Genomic DNA, 21563 nt, shown 5'->3' with positions numbered 1-21563 from the left:
TATTTGGACAGAGACGAACTTCGCTAATCGGGAACTCGCAAAGTGATTGAATAAATGTTACGCAATGTTGTTTGGCTCTGTAAAGTTATTCCATAAAAACAACTTTTATCGTGGTTTCGCAACTTTGAAATTTAATTAAACAAACACGTCGAGGAACTAGATTGAAAATACACGTCAAGATTTATAATACACAGTGTCACGTGGAGATTTAACTGCACGTGGCAAGAATACACGTTGTACGCGTGAAATCTTTAGAAGTGTGATACGATTGAAAATGTCAGTGAATCGTCGATAGTTCGGAGACTCGGTTCGCGTTGGAAGTAACTTTCTATTTCTAGCGGATTTTTAATTACTTGACCAGCGTAGCTATCAAATGTACATTTCACGTCTTAAATGCCATTACATTCGACCGTATTATTAATATTTATATTCAAAGACGATTAAATATATCGTTATATGCATTGAATAAGCTTGCAATCTAACGTTTAAAATTCACCGTACACTCGCTGAATAATTGACAAAGAAACAAAGTAAAAAAAAGACGGCGAAGCACCTGTTTATATAATAATTCGGTCTTAGAGACTCTTCGTAGAGACACGATGGCGATTATGGCCCAGGAAACAATTAGGGCCGATGATACACGTCCGACTACTATATCGCGTGCACACAACCGATCGGAGCCCTCTTAAAACGAGGCGTCGAAGCGGCGTGTTAATTCGAACGAGCCGACGCGTTCGACGATTCACCTCTTCCTGATTGCCATCGAACCTTTGCGAAACGCTTCATCGAATTCAACCCGCCAATCTTCATTACTCTTTACGATTCTGACACTCTTTGACGAACTTTAGCGCACCGATCGTCGCAAAATTCACTAACGAAGTTTAGTTTTCTACCACGAGTTTATGTTCCGTCTGATATTTAAATCACGAGACACTAAAACGGAACACATTTATAAAATGACAAAGAACGGAGGTTCATAGGTCCTAGGATCCGTTGAAAACGGGCAGTACACATTATTTTTGCAGTTAGTTGTGGTTTTCGATTAGTTTTGCATATTACAAAAGCTACAAGCATTCATTCATAATTGAAGAGTCGATACGTGGACGTATCGTAAAGGCGTTGATACATGCAGAACGAAAAAAAAAATATTATTTGTGTTTCTATACCTTCTACTCTGTATCATATACCGAGTGGCGAAGGAAATATCGAGTTTAATTTTTCAACTATTTTCGTGCCGAATATCAAATCGTTTAATGAATCATACACAAGGATTAACGACGGTAGAAAACACTACGATGAAATTAATCGTACCATTGCTTGAAACGATTGCAATTAATAACTCCTTTCGTTACACCAAGTTCTTCGACGATTTCCACCAAGGAGAAAATTATTTCCTTCGTCGATTAGGGGGAAAACGAATCTATTATTTTAACGACGTTGGCATCACATTTACATACGTTTTAACGTTGTAAACGATGAACTTTGCATGGTGCAAAGTTTAACCGTTAAAAAGATGCAGCGTATGTAAATCTCTCCACATATGTAGGAATATAAATACATGGATATACTACCGCACAGTATCAAATTGCACACCTGGCATGTGTTACACGTATCTAAAAGGCTTTAGATACGCTTTGATTTATAATTATATTAAATTATATTAGGACCAGCTGACGAGTTCGCGAAAAATAGAGAATCGCGTAAATAACGAATCGAATTTTGTTTATACATCATCGAGTTTCCATTGTGGGAGAAAGTCACGTCTATCGACAACGATACGACCCAGTTCTCCATCGAGGAAGCCTGGTAGTGCTATTAAGGGCAGTTACGGTGGTCGAAAACTCACGACGAACTGTGACGGAGCGGAGAAAGAGGGATGAAAGTGGGAACGTGTCCTGCCTACCGTTCCGAGGCTCGTTAATTTTCTTTCTACCCCGATAGGAGGATGAATGCGCCGATTTCAGGAAATTGTCCCGCCTGATCTATAAAGATACCATCCTACTAATCTTCCGCGATATTGCCCCGAGTACGCCAATGCCTAATGCAGCGAGAGTTTTCAGCGTTTCACGCGTGTACTCAACGGTATATCGAATTGTATTTGCATAAACTACATACAATATATATAGTATATTGTGTGGGTGTTCAGTGACATCAAATTATCGTATCATTGTACTTCATCGAAAGTTATATTTTGCGAAAGAATTGAACGAAAAATTGTGAATTTTATAAATGTAAGCAAAACCTTGACAAATCTAATCTTCTATTCGTTATTCTGTATATGTATACTTAGGCAGCATGTGTATAATTGTACACGATTATCACAAATCTGGCGACGAGCGCAATTTTGCCGCTACATATGCATTATGCTCGTTATTCAATAATGTTGTGTGCGCACTATGAAAACATCTGCATCGAGCATAAACGCGTGTGGGTGTCATCGCGCGTTTTCCTCCGATTCTAATTCACATTTGCCAAAGTAATGTTCTACAAAACTTGTTCCTAGCTTCGGCTACGTTGTGAAATGTATTTTCAAATATTCTACTCTTGCGAATAAGACGAAGGATCGCAAAAAAATATCGAAAAAATTGAAAGTTAAAGTCTCAGTCAGGCGTCGACGTAGGAAGCTACAAAATATGGTGCACTTTGGTATGCAAATACAACAAGTATACACAGCAATACACAATTCTGATTAATCATTCACGAGATTACCGCGACTGCATGCTGCCAGTAAATATTACGTAGTCGGCGATTTCATCTCGGATTGTAGTTAAGAACCGACTCTATCTTCTACGGTCTTTGTCACGAGTTTGCTAACAATATTTACTGTTTACGATAGAATATGTCATAAATAGCTGATCGTGCGTATCATTCGAAATAACATAGTTCACGAAGGAGAGAACAGAAAGCAAAGAACAGCCGATTGCACGAAGAAAATGCATTAGACGGCGTTAGCTATGCAATCGTCGTCAAACATCGATGGCGCACTGTAAACTATACTAAAGAAACGCTTATGGAAATTCCCGGTCGAAAATCGTGTTGATGGTGAAAGATACGCGAGACTGCGGAGCGGAAGTTTCCAGGTGGGACGAGAAAACGGCGACACAGCTTCCTGTCGACACGTGGGAAACTTTCAAGCATCTTCGTCGCCCAGTTAACTCTAACGTACACGATTACGACGCGTCTATGTTCTTCTTTTTCCCAGAGTTTCGCGTTGCAACACTGTTATCGTTTACCTCGACGTAAATAGTCCGGCCGTGTTTGCCTTTACACGCGAGATCCCCCGGGAACCGTAGGAAAATAGCGGAAACTGACGTTGGATGCTAATCAACGCAATGCAAAAGCAACGAGAAAGTATAAATATTTGAATGGAAAAACGACGCGATCGAAGGATGGATTTAATTGAAACGCGCCGATAAGATGGCACAGTACGGGCGCGCGCATAATTAATCTCGTCTTTGACGGATTAATTCTCGTTAAACCGGTTCCAGAGTGCGCGTCTCTAATATCTGGCGCCATCTATGCTGCGCGATATAGCGGCGTAGCGCGTCGAGTGGATTCGTTCGTTCCTGGTCTCGTTAAACACGTCCTCGAGTGGAACGAGATTCGCGAAAAATCTGCACCATCCATCAACGTTCTACGGGCGGCATTCGTGATTTTCTCGTAGATGATTAGCTGGCAGGAATCGATAGATTCCATAGAGAATAATAAAATGCAACGCGGCGATTTTAATGCCACGACATTCCGACTGCCGAACGGATGATCGATCAAGTATTCAAGTATAAACGTTCGAGAAATCAGTGGAATACTTACGCCGATAGCCTGTTGGCGGTGTGTCTCTCGCGCTCTGAAACAGAAAGAAAAAGGGATGGTAATTAGCATCGGCTAAGTTAATTAACGTCTGATTATCGACGACCAAGGACAAGCAACGAGACGGAGGCAACCAAACCCGATCCTATCGTTTTGTCTAACATAATGATATCGTTATGTGAAAATACGTTCACAGTACAGCTGACAAGGAAGCGATAACGGCTCCATTTGTCGATAACGGATGCGGGAAAATAGAAAAAAATGCGATCGCTTACGCGATCGGTCAATCGTTTACCTTGTCCTTGATTTCCGATAAGCGCGACTCTGACGCGAATTTTCTGACGTTGAATCGAAAATAAGTATGCATATATACATTATAGGTGCACAAGTTTACTGGAATCCGGTGCTACCTTGCTCTTTGCCAGCGATGCATCTTAAATCAATTACTTATTACGCAAACGCGCGCGAACAGCATGCATAATCGCGCTCGAATCGTTGAATTATAACTGCAACGATCGTTTCTAACTATACCTCGGCATCATTTTCACATCTGCCGAGGGGAAAATTATTTTCATACGACGATCGTCCTCGACGACGCTCGTGATAGACGGCTTCTTTCATCTGGCTGGAACTAGCGGACATGAATTGTGGAACTGTGAAAGCAATGGTGCGCGCGAGGGAACGTAAAATTTTTCGAGAGATCCCCGAGCGAGGATCAATTCGTTCGACGTAACCTTACTTGATGCCGTTGCACGACCAGCTAGCTCTCTTTCCCCTCTTAGAAACGCAACGAGCCAATGGAGAAAGAAAAGAAGAAAGGAGCTGTGACGAGCGAAGAGAGAAATAGAGAGGCAAACGCAAACCCGGTCGAGGAGGCATTGCGTAAACAATGGAAAGCGGCATGCACGCACGCACGCACGCACGCACGTATGCACGCACGAAGGCAAGCAAGCACAGCATGTGAAAGGGGCTACGAGCAGAGGACAGGCTGCTGGGACTGGGTCAAAGAGAGGGAGGGTGCCACCAGGAAAAGGGGAAGCTCGACCTCGACAGAGAGGGTTGCGCGTCTTAACAACAGTATTGCCACCAAATTCGATCGTAACAAGCTGCTTTCTACTTCTATCGAATAAAATTTTATTTCAAGATGTAATCGAGAAAGTGAAGAATTTAACCCGTTTAATTATTCATTTCATCGCTTCCATTTGGATTATCAATCTATTCGACGTAATAATTTTTGTTAAGAATATGTTTGCAAAACTTTGAAAATTAGGTTGCAACATATAAAATAGCCGTTTTCTTCATTTCAGATAAATAAAAATTAGTTTTACTTTTCATTCGAGTAATTGTATGAAAAGAAGTATTTCATAGAAATTGGGATGTAATTTTATGCGCGATTGACATTTATAGTGACGAACATAATATACGTATAAAGAAGAACACTTCGTTTACATAACTCGTACGCAATATGCATTGTACTATTCCTTTCTAAATTAATACCACTGCGTGGTGGCATAAAATATTTGCTAAATCGTAATCGATATTCAAAGACTACATTGCATCGTCTGCAAAAATAGATCTAAGATACGTCCGAGCATACGTGAGATACGAAGAAAAAAATAATTTCAGTTAAATTGCTGCAGAAGCAATTTATAAATGCACCAGTACTGATAGAATCCAGACAAAGACTCTGAAACGTTCGATCTGCCATCCCAAACGCTACAACCTAATAATTTATTTCTAATTATAGAAGATTCTAGTTAAAAGAAAATTCGGCTGGCAGATTAACGAGGAAGATAAACGTCGCCTTATCCGCACGTAGAAATATTCTTGACGGACCAAATCCTTCGACCGTATGACGTTTCATAGACGCGCGCATGTATGTTGCGTTAATGAATTCCATATGTAACGCGATTAATATACGATTACCAAGTTAGACGCATCGCGATGTCCAATTAGAGGTATGATTTATCACACGATCACTGGTCGAACGAGGGACGCGCTCGCGCGAGCCTTACAACACCGCCGATCGTCATAACTCTCTCTCGTTTCGAACAAAAGCTAGGAAATTCCCTGGCAATGTTCCACCGGCTAATTATCACTGTTCGCCGTGGTCGCGAACCCCCCGTGAACTATTCGAACGGATCGCCACGATTAATCAATGACACGCGCATATCGTGCTCGATACTCGCTCGCGAATAATTAACGTCCAAGTATCGCGAGGATGTTGCATAATTCCAGCGATAGCGTCACGTGCGATGAAAAGTCGTTCTTCTTGTACGTGTTATGCATCAATTACCTACTCGACGATCTTCCTATCTTTAGTCGTTATACAAACTTTAATTTAACGTTTATCGACGATGCAATTTCTACTTTACCTTCGATGATATACGCTATTAATCAAAAGTGCTCAAAGACTTGCTTACTTTTGATATAATGTATTTTAATTATGCGATTAGGGAGAGATCGAATTGCAATGATCTTATTCTTTACGATCGCCATAGCTGCGTATAATAGTAACGTATCGTGACTTGATCGAGCGTTTTTGAAAGTCACGGCCATTGTCAAATTTCATGCAACTATTTTGTTACTCGGCAAACTCTTTGCATTCGGATTCTTGAATACTTGAAATACGAACTATGTGCTAAGAAAATTCTTCTAAACCGATACTGACTATGGCGATAGCAGTAGTAATAGAGATATAATATATTCAAAAAATGTTTCTGTTGGAAAACTATGCATAGAAGAATGCAGAAATTGACGTCATAGCGTATCACGTAAATTACATCAATTATTTCCTTCGTATCATACACGTTGAAAAGGCAAGCGTTTCTCATGGTACGACAAAATGCTCGAAAACGCAAGTCAACGATGCGATTCGTCGATTCACACCTGATAACAGAAGATAGTAGACAGCGTCTTGAAGTAGCTGCAGCTGGAATCCAACGAGCATGACTTATCGTCCAGGTTGCTAACGTTGATAACGTTGATGATGGTTCATATTGCTCGCGATCGTGCGTGCACGCGCGTTTCACGCACCGCTTTTCCACAGCTCGCGATCAATCTTCCCTTCGCTCGCTTTTCCCCCTGCTTTTGTCCGCCGCCCGATCGGAAATGACGGCAGCGCTGCGTGAAATCGAACCGACCGCGTTCATTGATTGGCGCGTATGCAAATCACGTCACTTTCGACTCTACCGCACTGTTCCAAGGTCGTCGCGTCTATAAACGCTTATTCGATCCATACATCGCTATTCGACATCGATCTTAATAATACAGCTTTGTAATCGCGTTGATACTACACGTTGAATCTTCTCTTACTTCCTTTTTTTTTTTTTTAACTTTTAACCTCTGTTGTATTTTTATTTCTAACGATAAAGTGATATCCAAAATGAAATCGATCTTTTTCAGGATTTATTTATTATCGTTTGTTTTAGACTTGTAGTCGACCGTGTTTTCGCACAAAAGTATGTAACGCGAATCGGTATAACTCGAGGGGATGTTGCACTACGAATATCGCGATAGCGGAAGCGTTTGGTCGACCGCGTACACTCGCAGTGACGCGCATCGGTTGACTGAGGCTCGGCTCGGGGCCCGCTAGGGCCTGGGCCCATCGCTGCCAGTTGAATTAACTGCTGCTTGCTTTTCTGCCTGCTGGTAGTCGTACACGCGCCAGCCCAGGACCTCTCAGCCCCGCAGCTTGCTGAGCAGACGGTCGCTTCACCTGCGTAGCGACGCCTTTTGTTCAACTCATCCCTCTCCCTTTCGAACGCCCCTCTTTGCTCGCGATCTTTCGCGTTCTTTCTTAACTACCAGTCGTTTTCGTCCACTACCCTCGTTTCACGTGTCTCCTTCTTGTTTCTTACTGCGCTTCTATTATATTTTCTTACTATATACTCGAAGAGTTAAAACGATCCTACGATAAGAAATCGATCGAAAGTTCGAATGATCGAGGATGATTCTACTTGCCTACCACAGCCACCTTTATGTCCTTTATCGCTGGTTTAACACACTCGTTCGCTTATATATTGGTTCAGTCAAAGCGATCAATCACATTTCTTCTTAATTTCTCAATTTCATTACACAAATAGACGATGTTGTTCGATTCTCCAGAGACAAACAGTTCACAACCATAATCATCAATTCTCTGCACTTTTTAATCCATGGAGATGATCTATGCGGCTTCTAAACAAGACGCTAATGTCCAATATGTTTAAACGATCGTATGATACGAAATCGATTGAAACTTTGAATGGAGAACGATCGGCAGCTTTCTCGGCTTCTAATCTCGTACATCGTAACGAAATCATTTTTTCATTTTATGTGCTTTTACCAAGCACCGTGAGTTCGACGTTCCATCAGATTGCCATAAAAGCAACTATCGATCAGGATATAGCGTACGGTCTGTGTTTATGGAAATGTGTGCGTGCGCACCATCCGTAAAGGATCGGAGCGTGTGTTATTAAGGTGTTCAGTTAGCCGGCACACGCCTCGACGTATGGTAGGCTGATGCACCTGTTTCAGCAAAAGGATCTGGTTGGACCACCTTACCCTTCGATTCTCTCTCTCTCTCTCTCTCTCTTTCTCTCTCATTCACCAGAGAACGCTTTCTACCCCGTTGTTTCGTCCGCTGCTCCTCCGATCTATCTCGATCAAAATTCAATGAGACGATCACGGTCGATCGTATTGGCCGAGGCCAGAGAGAGCTTACTCGAGAAATTAGGTTTCTCTGTGCACCGTCTTGGGTTCTGGATAGACGAGCCGGGTCATTTTTTTCCAGCAAAAAGTCGATTCTCAACACGACAACGCAACGGTCGTGTTCCCCGCGCTGTCTCCAACGTATCGTTCGTTTCGTGATTCGAATCGAGTTGCTCCAAGCATCCGTTTCTCGATCCATCGTGATTTAGTCGCTCGCGAAGAATGTGTAACGAGTGCCTTCGTATTCGTTCGATCTTGCTACAGTATATGTATTATTCGGACGGTGTACGTCCTTGTAGAATATATAAAAGGATGACTTTACACATGAGAGAAATATATCATAGGGTTTTATAATGAGTTTCTGTCGTGATTCGAATATCGCGTCGCCGAAGAAGAATCCACGGCACCAGCTAACTGCGGCGATTATATTCCTTCGTAGCTTCTAATGAGAGTCCGATTGTATTTGCAAACGCTTGTGCAACAATGGACGATTGTTCTGCACCGCGGACGGATATAATTCTCCGCTGCTCTAATCCTTCGACTTTCGTTCAATTGATTAAGCGTCGGGATCGGGGAACAGCGTGATCGAAGCGACTTACAATTAGCGATGTGCTCTCGAACGCTTTGAGTCGCTTCGAACATGCGCGATCGCTCGTGCAAGTCTTTGTGTAATTCTGTCAGATTATTGTTAGTCAAATTTCATCGAATTTCACAGCAAAATTAATTTGTTATATGCTAAGAAGGCCAATTAATGGCCGTCTTATAAGTAAATCTAGGTTCCCACGAAACATTAACATAATGTGGGTATAATTTGGAAAAGTGAGATTACACACGAGATTGCACAAACATAATTCGTCTTCTTCCTATTTGTGCAAATGTTTCTGAAAAATAATAGCTTTTGCTATAAACTAGTCAACGTTACCTCGCGCGTTGGGAAACAGATATTTTACTGGAAAAAAATATTATATCAATAAATGATTATACCAATGGCTACCTATCACTACCGATCATGATCTTTGAACATGACTCGAAAGGATGATTATACGCAAAACCTTCGAAAAATTTGATAAATCTAAAATTTTGAGTTTTTAAAGTTACAGCGAGTCTGGAAAGTCTTGATTGGTCTAAGTTTTGAAAGTTTAATGGCATTCAAGAGTTCCAAGATTCTCAAGTCTTATCGAAACTCCAAAGACTCGAGATTCAAGGCTTATTTAAACTTCCAAGAAGTATAAATATCGAATTATGTTCGAAATGATTCGACGTTTCACACTATCGTAAACTTCGAATCGCGCCAGAACTAAGATTCGAACAACCATCGCTACTTTCGACTACGCTTGCACCCCTTGCTACAGAATCTTCTATCTAATATTTTCTCATCTTTCACAATACGTTGAAGTATTCGAAACTACCATGTTTTCTGTGTTTTAATTAAATTACATTATACAGGCTATTAGGGAAAAGCGATTTAACGTCTTAAATCAACTGACGAGAAACAAAGATAGCACGTAGGAAGTGATAAATATGAATATGAATAGTTTCCTTCGCTTGCAAACTGGTAGACATGACATTTTAACTAAATAGGGTAATACAACCATCGCAAGCTATTCGATCATTTTCCACAAATCTATTTCGGCGACAATGAAGATAAAGTTGTTACTGGCGTCAATGAACCTCCGATTTAGAACGCAAGGAATTGAAAAGGTTTCGTTGGGAAGAATGAATCGGTGATGACACTTCCGGCAGCTACGTGTCTTTGGTTCGGACGATAACGAGATTATCGAAGTAAAATGGTGTGTTTTAACGAACGTAGACGAACGAGTCGGCCGCGAATAGAAATTCTCGTGGGCATGAACGTGATGTGTCCGATAGGACAAAAGACGCCGAATAGGGAAACGATGAGATTGATCGTTAAGGCGACCCAGATTCCCTGAAACGCAACAATGTTCTGGCTCGCTTGCCACGTTACCTGGAAACACCGCCTCGTTGAAAAGTCAGCGTGAGGCAATCGTTCGGTTGCACAACCGATCGATGACAGCCGGGCTTCGCTCGGTTATGACGGTTAATTTGCATCCGTCGAAGGATGTTGGGAAGACAAAGGGAATCGAAAAATCGAAGGCGAGCCTCGATCGATCCCTCGAGAACACTTCGTAAGCAAACGTAGAAAGAAACTTTAAATAAACATGTTGTGACGGCACGATATCGAATAAATAGCGATGTTATCGAAAATTTACGAGAGAAAGGAAAAAAGAAGGGGAGGAAAGGACACATAAGGTTTCGAAATTCTCTCTGGAGGAAAGAAGAAAATCGCAGGAGAAACGAAACCGACAGGTGCCAGAGACAACCTCGACCCAGTTTAGGGTCTCTGTAGGATTGTCCTAATGCGAAATTGTCTTAAATGAACACTACGACAAAGTATCTGATCGAAGTCTATTCGAAACCATCTACGACTGTGTGTCGCTATGTTCCTCTATTTACTCGACGTTTACATAATTAGTAGACCCGATAACCTCTTTATCTATGACAAACTCGTTCAACAAGGTTGTCATTAAAATAAAAATAAGAAAAACGACGAAAACAGCACGCGCAAATAGGACGTACGTCCATTAGAATTTCTAGTAGAACGAAAGATCGTAACAGCTAGACCGCAGGTTAAAATTCGGGGAAAAATGCAGTTCAAAAGAGAACCGTGAATAATGGAGCATTATTGCGATACGGTTACGTCCGAAAGTCCCGCATAACGAAACAAATTGTTGGACAATGAGCAACGAAAAACGACAGGATCGTTAGATTCATCGTTCCGTACGCTTCTACAAAATGTCAGTCACAGTATGTAAACGCGACTTCCTTCGAAAGCACGCATCGACGTATTTATTAAGGAGGTCGACCCCCGGGCGTCGGAGGATCTCGAAGGACGGAAGCTCCTTTCAGTCAAAACCGGAAGTTGCTCGAACTCCGAGAGGAACTTGCCGCGAAGGAGAACCGCTCGCACTTGCGGCTAACTTTCCAGTTTCTCAACCAAAGGGAGTTCCGAGACGAGTCCCTGGCTGCGCATCGCGAATGAAGAGCAAACATTTAACTGGCGCTTGCAACCGCGAAACCCTCTGATATCGTGAAAGAAATCACGCCGTTTAATAAGACTTCCTCTAGGATTCGTTCCGGTATATCTTTTCTTTAGAATTCTAAAATTAATTTAACGTTAATTACAACACGCTGGAAAAATAACTCGCTAACGTGCAACTTATCGAGTTTAATAACTGACGTATGTGCATTGCTGTTCAAATGTCTCGAAACAATTATTACATCTGTTCCAAAATTAGAAAATATGGAAAAATGAAAGATGGGATTTATGCTAATGTATTAGTGATTTTGATGGGACATACGTTGGCTACAGAAAGTATTTGCGCACTATTGTTTTATTACAGTATCCACTAACTAATTAGGTAGGAGTACATTTTTCATCTAATTTACTCGTGTCTTTATATAATGGCAAAAGTTCGATACGAAAATGAAATGTATGGAATCTGATAAAAAAAAAGAAATGCTTCACTGGCACAGATATGGAACAGCTTATTTTTTCGACAGGTTCGTATAAATGGACTTCTGCTATAAAATATGCAACGTGGATATACTCGTGATATTCAGAGCATAAAACGAATCTCTATTCAGATTTTATTTCTGCGATTGTCTTCATAAAAATACAAATTTACACGAACACGTGCACCTAGATACAACCGTGACTACGCGCCATACTATTACCAAGATCACGCATACTTACATATATCCATTACAGGATACTAGGAGAAAAGTCGACTCATGCCAAAGGACTCCACGAAAGTTGACTCGGCGTCCTGTTCGGTTAATAAACTCGTATTCGACACACGTCAATGCCTCCGTTTGCCGGCTGTTCGGCCACTATTTTACCCCCGTTTACCGCGCCAACCACTAACCAACGGGTCTCGGTGACCGCCACGCTCCGCCACTTCGAGACTCGATATCACGGAACTGGGTCAACCGAATGATGTATTATCGAATGCGCCGTTCCATCAAGCCGTGCGTTCCACGGGGCAGCCAGGTAAAAAAATAATGCATCCCCCCTTCCTCAATCATATACATACACGCCTACGGAACCAATTCGATCGATCTTAACGCTCGCGTCCACCTTCGAGTTCGTTTATTTATTTGCTTGGGACTGAATGGATCGTTGACCTAATAATATATTGATTTCGACCGCGTGCGCGCTCGATTGACCAGCAATTGCTAATCATCCGAGCAAATCCAATCGAAGGGGTAATACAGCCGGCGATATTAGATTATAATCCACATAATGGGGTTAACGTAACCATTCAGAATGTAGTGTAAATTGTTCTTGGAAATGTAGTTGCAAATCTAAGGATCTCGACGGATTTAATTAAATTTCGGACGAACAGATATTCGAAGGACTGCACTTACGTAAATTAAGACACCTCGTGTAAATCAGAGAGCGGGATTTCCCTCGTTCGAAATCTGAGAAAAGACGGGGAAGAAGAGCCTCGACGGAGTGAAAAGTTCTGTACAAAGAGTTTGTAGAAGTTTGCTCGGAGTCCCTTGGTTCGAGAGCCGTGGCTCCAAGTCGAATAAATTAAAGAAGCACGTCGACGCGAGTGTTCGCACACGGATTGATGGCACGCCAAGCTGCGGCCGGATCGCCGGATTGCTTTTGGTTTGGCATTGAGCTTAACCCGCGCTTAATCGATACCACGCCGAAGGTCGTACGCTTCCGTGGCGTCTCCGCTTTCTACCTTTTTCTCTCTTGTGTTCTATCCTCGTGCCGCGATTCAACGGGCACACGCGAACCCGTCGCGTGTCCGCTTCTTTGATATCGCGATACGAGATTGGCGTCAAAAGCCGATCCGTGACCCGTGTTCGAATTAAGCGCCCGTAGATCATCGATTTGATAGCAAGGACGAGAAAGTTTTTTTTAATTAATTACCGAACGTTACATTTAAATTCTCCTAGTTCTGATGGAATCTATCGCAACTGTTATAAAATTTGTTTAATGGCAAGATATCAAATATTCTAGAAAACTGTAAAAGCTGCACGAAGGAATTGACCAAACGGGACAACGAATTTATCGAAACTCGTCCTATTCGACGAAATACTATTTCTGCAAAGATAAACTGTAAATTTTTTTTCGATTTTGCTATATTTCAATTGCTATACTTTTCAATGAACCCGATATATTCCAATAAAAGCGAATGTGAACTTGAGGTCTGAATGAAGTTATTTCCAAGTCCTGGAGCCTTCGTCATGGGAAACGCGTACCAATGATCCGTAACTCGCCATTGAAATTCCATCGTAACTTTTGCGCATATATTCGCGTCTCACCATAGAATTGGCCGATTGGCTGAAAGGCAAACCGAACGACCATCAGGAGGAATCATAAGCTAAGCGAAGGGGGAAAGATTAAACGAGCCTGAAGAGTTTTAATCGAGCCGTTTTGCATTTCCTTCCTATTCTCTACTTCGTTTCGTTCCCCTTTCCTATTTTTCTTTTTCTCTTTCTCCCTCGTTTTTTTTCCTTCCCCTTTTCTTTTTTTCTATAAATCTCCATCGACGACGGTCGACGATGAGAAAAACGAAGATGCTCGTCGTTTCGACTCATCGTTGACTTCCGCTCGATTTGCATTCGAGAGCTGGCTCGATATCTGCCTTATGAATAACCAGCCCGGCTCGGGTCAGATCGCCGGCAAAGGGTGAACATCTCTTGCTCGTCCTGCCCTCCCTTTCCCCCTTCCCAAACTCTCCGCGCGCATCTTTTCATATAAGATTTCCCAAGGAAAATCCTTCCCGTAGACAGCATACCGCGGCGAACGAGAAACGAGCGCAACGGCTCGAAGAAGCAGAAAGGATCTCAATGGCTCGTCCCTATTCACCTAAAACTGGGGATATAAAATAAATTTTGTGGGCTTAGGCAGCCGGTTGCCGGCAAACCTTGCCTGAATGCCAAGAACCGCGGCGAAAATACAGAAAGCAAGAGGCCAACAGCCACGGGTGAGGAAGGGTTCCGCGGGATGTTCTTGAAAGGTTCGTTTATATCTTCGTAACGGCGAATTATTAAGAGAAAAGAATTCCCTTCGCGTTCTAATTGCTAAAAGAGCCCTCCAATTAAGACGAAAGAAAAGGAGAGGAGCGCTCGCCCTCTCTCGTTTCCTTCTCTCAGTCTCGCTCGCTCTTAATTAACTTCTCGACGCATGACAATTCTTCCTGAGCAAAAAAAAATTCATTCGATAAACTGAAGACGCTTGAATCGAGCCGGCCCAAAGCGACAAAGAAGACGATCCACAGACAGTTAGTTAACTACCTTCGTTCCAAGCGTGCCATTCGTTGTCGAAACTTTATCGGATGTAGGAGACGATTTCTGTCACCGACAATTTTTGCCACTGTGCTTCGAATGCTAGAAATTGATAGACGAAATATTCGAATATACGAATCCAGGAATTATACTCATCAATCGTTGAAAAGTCGAAAAGAACGACGTTGCTTTATATATTTTGTATCATTTACTTTGGTATTTACGAATGTTTATGGAATTGTACAAGAAAATGATTCATCTTTTTCCTCTGTTCTTTGATTTATTCTTTTCAGTTAAACACCAATCACATATTCAGATAAGAAGATTGAAAAATTTAAGGGGCACGGGAATAATCGGCTTGGCTTTCGAGAGTATCGCGCGACAAATATCGAATTAGCGGCGAGAGGGCAGATCCGTATGACCCACGATTACGCACGAGAAAGTCGCAGACGTCCGTTTCCGTGGCGCGATGCATGTGTTCTGGTCTCGTGTGCAGTCTTCTCCGATGGATTCGTACAGGAAAGGAAAGGAGAAGGGAGGAAGAGAAGGTAGAAGAGGAAGAGACGGAGGTGGGTCATCGACTTCGTCGACGTGACGCAACATACACCATGCGTCGAGACGCTTCGGCCAAGCGTATCGGCCTGGTAACCTCTTCCTTCCGGAAGTGGCCCCTCCCCTGTTCGCACGTTCGTTTCTCCACGGAGAAAAGGAGCGCGCGAACGCTCCAGATACATTGTACAGCGAATTAAAATCCTACGGAGCCCACTAAATCACAATTGTAAATAAACCAACTGGTCAGAAGAATATATATACTCGATCGAATGGAAAACACCGCTGCATTATTCGTTTCCAAAGCTATTATTGAATCGTGACGTACCGCCGATGATTATGCGTCGAAGGTGCGACCCGAACGCGACTGTGTTTCATACGAAAAACGTGATTCACCATTTTCGTTGGCTCACCAAACTATATATAGATCTCGAGAAGAAGTCTTTTCTTGACGGAAGTGGCTCCCTTTCACGCCATTTCTTACGTCGTTCGAATAGGTGCTCGAATCATCGAGACAGCGATTAAGTTTTAGAAGGATACGATTCGGGCGCGAAAAGTGTCGTTGAACTTTTCAATTGAAACGATCGTACAATACCTCGACTTTTGTCTGAAGGACTCTTTTCAGAGTACGATCGATTCAGGTAGAATAAAAAAGGATGCAGGAATCGATGTATTACGGTGAAAGAAGGAAAAGCGTGGCGGTCGATCGGTGGAGAACCGTGACGCCGGTATTCCTTTGGCGGTGGCCGCGAGAGAACGAGTGCATCCTTTTGAAATAGCGATGGATGCGACGACTCTCTCTCTCTCCCTGGCGAACACTCGAATATCAGTGAATAGGTTAGCAGGGTTAAGAGTAGCCAACGATCGAGCGCGTGCATTCAGAAGCGAAAAAGGGACGTTCGAGGTGAGCGCGAAGGCCGTTTTAAGCAATAAAACGCGAACAAGTAAACGGCTCGTGATCGAATCCGCAGGAATAGATCAGCACGAGGATAAATAGGGCGAAGAAAAGACCGGAGGAGACGAATCGACGTGGTTCGGCCATAGAGGGTGCGAGAGGTAGAGGGCCGTGGAGGTGGATTTAATCACGTTAAGTAACTCGGAGCTGCTCTTGCTTGCCTGGTTGCTTGCTTGCGCGGAGACTGATTCGAGGGTGTTGGCGGGCAGAATAGATAGGAGGCAGAGGAGAGCCGCTAGGGTAGAGGATGGATATGTGTTATCGACCCCTTTCGCTTCGCCTCTCTTCTTCTCGTGTCCCTTCGACTATGGCCACCCTTTTTTCCACGCTCTTCTGCCGCCACTGTTCGCACCCTTTCTTCTCTGTTGCCGCGCACAAAATCGTTCTCCCTTTTTTCCTTTGCCGCCGATGCCGCTTGTGGCTCGCGCTCGATAAAAGACGAAATGAAATTCCGCGCGGATTTCGCGTATAAATTCCACCACCCACTCTCCCACTCGCCTCCACCCGCACTCTTACCATCATCGCCATCGTCAACACTCTCCGACCGGTCTGTGAAAAGGAGAAAGAGATCCTCGAAACTCTTTCTCGTTTCGACTCCGTATTCCTCTCCACGCGATCGTTAACGATCCTTTCTTCTACCATTCTGAATGAACGGCCCCCTTTCAGAGAGGCGTCGCGTGCCACCCTACGAAGCCCGCGTGATCGATATCGTATAAACGCTTCTGTCTCGTCTTTCGCGGTCGCATTATGCGCACCGCTCGCAGTCTTATAATTTATCGGGAGCAAAGCGGTCGCGAGAATCTCCGCAGTCTTTTCTCGCAAGACCTTAGAAAATTTGAAGAGGATGACGATGGAACAGCGGGAAACGGGTCGAAGGGGCTGAAAAGGCGGCGTTCGTGTCACGGGGCTAGCGAAAGGGCGCGCTTAACAAGAGACGGGAACGCCGGAGAAAAGGAGAAAACGAGAGTCGACGAACCTAACCTTTTGGTCGAGGCCGAATCCGACGTTATTAGGAAAATGGACCTTCTCTCCTTCTTTCATTCTCTCTCTCTCTCTTTATCCCTTAAACCCAGTCGACAATAAACTCTCTTTTCCTTGCTAGCGTGTCTACGTTCGAGTTTTTAACGTCTGGTTCGGCTCGCCGCTGGCAATTTGCTCTCGTCGAAGAAATCAGGCAAAGGAACAACTTTTCCACTCGATCGAAGTAATCCGCAACACCGTATACGTAGATACGTACACGGCCGTGTTAGTCGAATATGGTTAAGCGGAAAAGCCGTCGGTTAATAAGAGAAGCACGGTGATACTGGCATACGCGAATGTCAAAGGAGATGACGACATCATTTGCCGAGAATCCGTCCACACGGATGAGCAGAAGTAACGCTGGAGGCGCGTCATCCCGCAGTTACGCGATCAAACACTACAAATTAGCAGGCATCGCTAGCAAACGTCATCAGCGTGACAGAAACACGATCTAACCGTGATCGAGATACGCCAACGTTCCAATGACATAACCATCGCTGCAGGCTGCGACGACGGTCGTAACGCGATCTACCACCTTTGTTCGCGTCGACGAATTAATCTCGCGAATCCAATATTCCGTTCGAATAGTTTCACGAGAAACGACTAACTAACGGGACCGAAAAAGGAACGCAGAAAGCACGAGAATCGAGGAATGAAAACAAAACACGCGATTCGTTCGTTGTGATTTTTATTAAAAAAAATAGATGAAATATGTATAAAACGGGATAGGTTATATGTCTAGATTTCACCACGACTTTTAGTCGTTTAACGATCCTAAGGAGAATCGTGTCGAGATTGCGGACCAATCATTTTCAAACTAGAGTTCCGTTACATTTTAGACTCGAGTATTACGAATTCAAAATACCGCGTATTCAAATTCTCGCTAATTTTTATTTCAACAGCTTTCTTCCCGTCCATAAAATAAATTGAGATACGAAAAAGATACGATAAGCCCATTTCTGTTCGTTTCCTGAGTTTTACGTCATTCGTTAATTGGAATAACAGGAAGTCCTTTAATATGAAATAATCAAAGAAGAAAATAATTTGATATATTTGCAGATAATAATCCTTTTGAAATGCACATCCATTCGTTTCTCTTCGTCTAAGAAACGAATAGACTTAGCTTAATCGTTACGTCAACTTAACGTAATTAATATTCGTGATATCTCTTAAATGTTCGAAAAGACGGCAAAACCACGTACATATGTAATCCTGAAATCAAACGAGAAGATAAGCGAAACGAAAAGCGACATATTTTTCACTCGAAGATGAAGTCAAACGAAATGAAAAAAATGTAAAACAGAATAAACGTGGAAAAGGATGCGTTGAATTAGTCTTAATCCGGAAGTCGATCGATAGTGGAGATAACAAGAGGACGTATCTTTCGGCTAGCCCGAAACTCGTGATTTAACGACTTCATGTCGCACTGTATAGCATAATTGGACAAGTAGGTCAAGCCGCTCGATAGTATACAGAGGTAACTGACAGCGCCGTGGGGAAGAGGGCTCGATATTCAATATTTAATTTGGCTCAGCACGTGTACAACCCCTCCGACGTAAAGCTACCCTTCACGAGGGTTTGTCCCGACGCTGGTTAACGCCGCTTACGCTCGGAAGCGAGCGAGGACTTGGAAAGTAATTCCAAGACCGAGTCACGAACTTTATTCGCGGCTCGTTCCCTCGTGAATCGACCCAACCGGAGAATTCTCGAGAATGGACGCGTTTATCGACGCGTAATCGCAACTTTCACTCCTGTCTTAACTGCAGTACACGCGGCCGTTTCCCAAAGAATTTCCTTCCATCGCTCGTAGGATCGACGATCCTCCAAGGAGCAGAGGTAAACGAAATCGTGGACACTGGAGAGTACTTCTTCTCGCTGCTAGAAATAGAAATCTCATATAACACTCTAGGATCTGTCTCTGATTACCTCGACGACGACACTTTTATCGTGGACGCGCGTGTTAGCTGCGTGGCACCTGGCCAGATTTATCGGGTCGATCGAATATCCCGCATTAAACCGTAATGGCTGTTACACGCTCGTAATCGACTCGACGAGCGCGCACACGGTGTATCAATTTTCGATCCAGCCTAGTCGGAGTGGCGCCTGTTTCCACCGTGTAAGTAACACACGTCGTTAAATTCTTGGACGAATCGACGTCGTAGACCATGTATATTATCGAGACAAAAATTAGACCGATTTGGAAATTACGAGTAAACAAACTCATGGTTGATTGCTGTAATTACGGGTCTTTTATAAACCTCGCAGCAATCAACGTCTCGTAAAACTATTCGACGAATGTTCTGAATAAACCAGAGACCGAATACCTCTGTTCGATCGATGCCGTGTATGTCAAATTGTCGTTGTTTCCTGTTTTTTACTTTTCTCGCCATAGCTTCTACTACGTATTTTATATCCCCAAATTGCTACCTGGTAAAAGACAGAAAACGTAATTTATCCGCTGTCTTTCCTCGACGTTCTTCGATTGTATCCATAGAAATATGAATGTGCATAAATGTCCGCGATCTATTTACTACCCGTTAATCAGCGATCTGACCGCATCAATCGAATATTGACATTACGAACGTTTGCCATTTCTTATTCGAGGTCAGCCGAATAAAACCGACTCTCGATTAATGGAAAGCGAAACGAACCTGGCGCATTGTTCCTCGTTACAATCGCTGGTTAATAATTCGCTCGATTATGCTCCCGTATTTCACGGGGATACTTTATCGGTAGCAGCAGGCAAACGTAATTGCGATCCCGATTAGCCGTCGGCGAGACGAGTAATCGAGCGACAATCGGGGCAAAAACGCGCGGTATCGATCGCTCGCGGGACCATGAGATAGATACAGCGTGCATATATTCATGAACTGACATAATGATACACGCACCGGGCCCGTGGACACGTGTACACCGCTTGTAATAATACCAGCTGCACCAGCGGGCCGTACGACGCCCGACGAATGGCTCAACAGGTATCGATTCAGGCAAATGTCAAAGGTGTGCCACTCGCTGAAACTGCATTTTCCCAATAAATTAGCCCGCCAACTGGTCATCCTTCGTTCTATAGACTTTTCGAATTTAACCGCCAACGAATCGCGTCGTTTACACGCGATGCATGGTATCCGCGTGGCTTTATACCGATCTGTTCCCTTTTCATCGATCCACCAAAGTATTCTACTTAGTTATTAACGAATAATCGAGCCAAGTTGGAATTTTTTTATCGCGATGAATTCGTATCGAAGGTAATAAGACACTAAAGAACGCAGGATCTAATCTACTTTCACTGATCGAACACAACGCGACACGTTATGATCGTTTTTATCGAAGCATACGCGCAGAATCTCGTATTTTTCATCGCGATACGCTATAAGATGAGACTGATAAAACGCTAAGAAAGTAATAGAAAGAGATTCCCATCTTTTTCATTCCGACAAGTTCGTACTAATTGCAAGAATACACGCGCGATTATTTCTCGACAGGACACATAGTGCCATCTAACAGGGAGCAATGTTCACGTAGCGATATAACAAGGTTCATTGCCAACTGTTTCATAATCCTGCATAAATATTATAGACAATAACGATGAAAATTATTGACATAAATCCTCTAAAATCCTGCTTAAATATCTAGGATTTACGATTCTTTCGATATTTTTCTAAAATATAACTCGAAGGTGATGTTTAGAAGCACGTGTGCACTTAGCAGGCTGCTGAAAGGAAGAAAAAGAACGCTGACCTTTTTCCACAACTACCAGAAACTCGCGTATCGATAAATACTTACTTTACGAGGCCATCTTGTCGCGAGCAACTACGCGTTTACGATCATGAAGAACGGATAGACCGGTGTCGTGACGAGCTATGACGATAAAAAGGAGCGTGTAAAAAGCAGGGAACATGGACGATGCAGCTGGACATCTAACGGCTATTCTCTGCTACAAAGCAACAACGTCATCGGTTAATGATTCCCTAGCGATCGTCCAAGATTCTCGAGATGTCTCCTCTACCCCTGACTTTATTAAGAACCGAGCGAAGTTCCGTTCATAGTTCTCGATTGCGTGTGCAACTTCCTCGAAAGCTGTTTTGCTCCCGTCGTAATTACGTCGATGCGTGCTCGTGACTGTCAACGATACTTCCTTCGAGGGACGTAGAATCGGCGGAACGGATTACGTTGTTTGTTAGAGTTTCGTCGTCGGCTTGGTATTGTTAGG

At 43.2% G+C, this 21563-nt stretch overlaps 1 protein-coding gene across 9 annotated transcripts in view; it reads right to left on the bottom strand.

The window, feature by feature from the left end:
• The window catches only part of LOC117206825 (AF4/FMR2 family member 4), a 167961-nt gene that overhangs the window by 21457 nt on the left and 124941 nt on the right, over positions 1-21563 (bottom strand). For all 9 annotated transcript variants that reach the window (XM_033446504.1, XM_033446506.1, XM_033446509.1 and 6 more), the window contains one exon: positions 3811-3844. In XM_033446504.1, coding sequence (XP_033302395.1) covers positions 3811-3844 — 34 coding nt within the window. The remainder of the gene's footprint in view (positions 1-3810; positions 3845-21563) is intronic.

Source organism: Bombus bifarius, unplaced genomic scaffold (genome assembly GCF_011952205.1).
Source record: "Bombus bifarius isolate JDL3187 unplaced genomic scaffold, Bbif_JDL3187 scf7180000008008, whole genome shotgun sequence".
Lineage (NCBI taxonomy): Eukaryota > Metazoa > Arthropoda > Insecta > Hymenoptera > Apidae > Bombus > Bombus bifarius.
The sequence above is the reverse complement of the archived record's forward strand: the minus strand, read 5'-3'. Positions and strand labels throughout refer to the sequence as shown.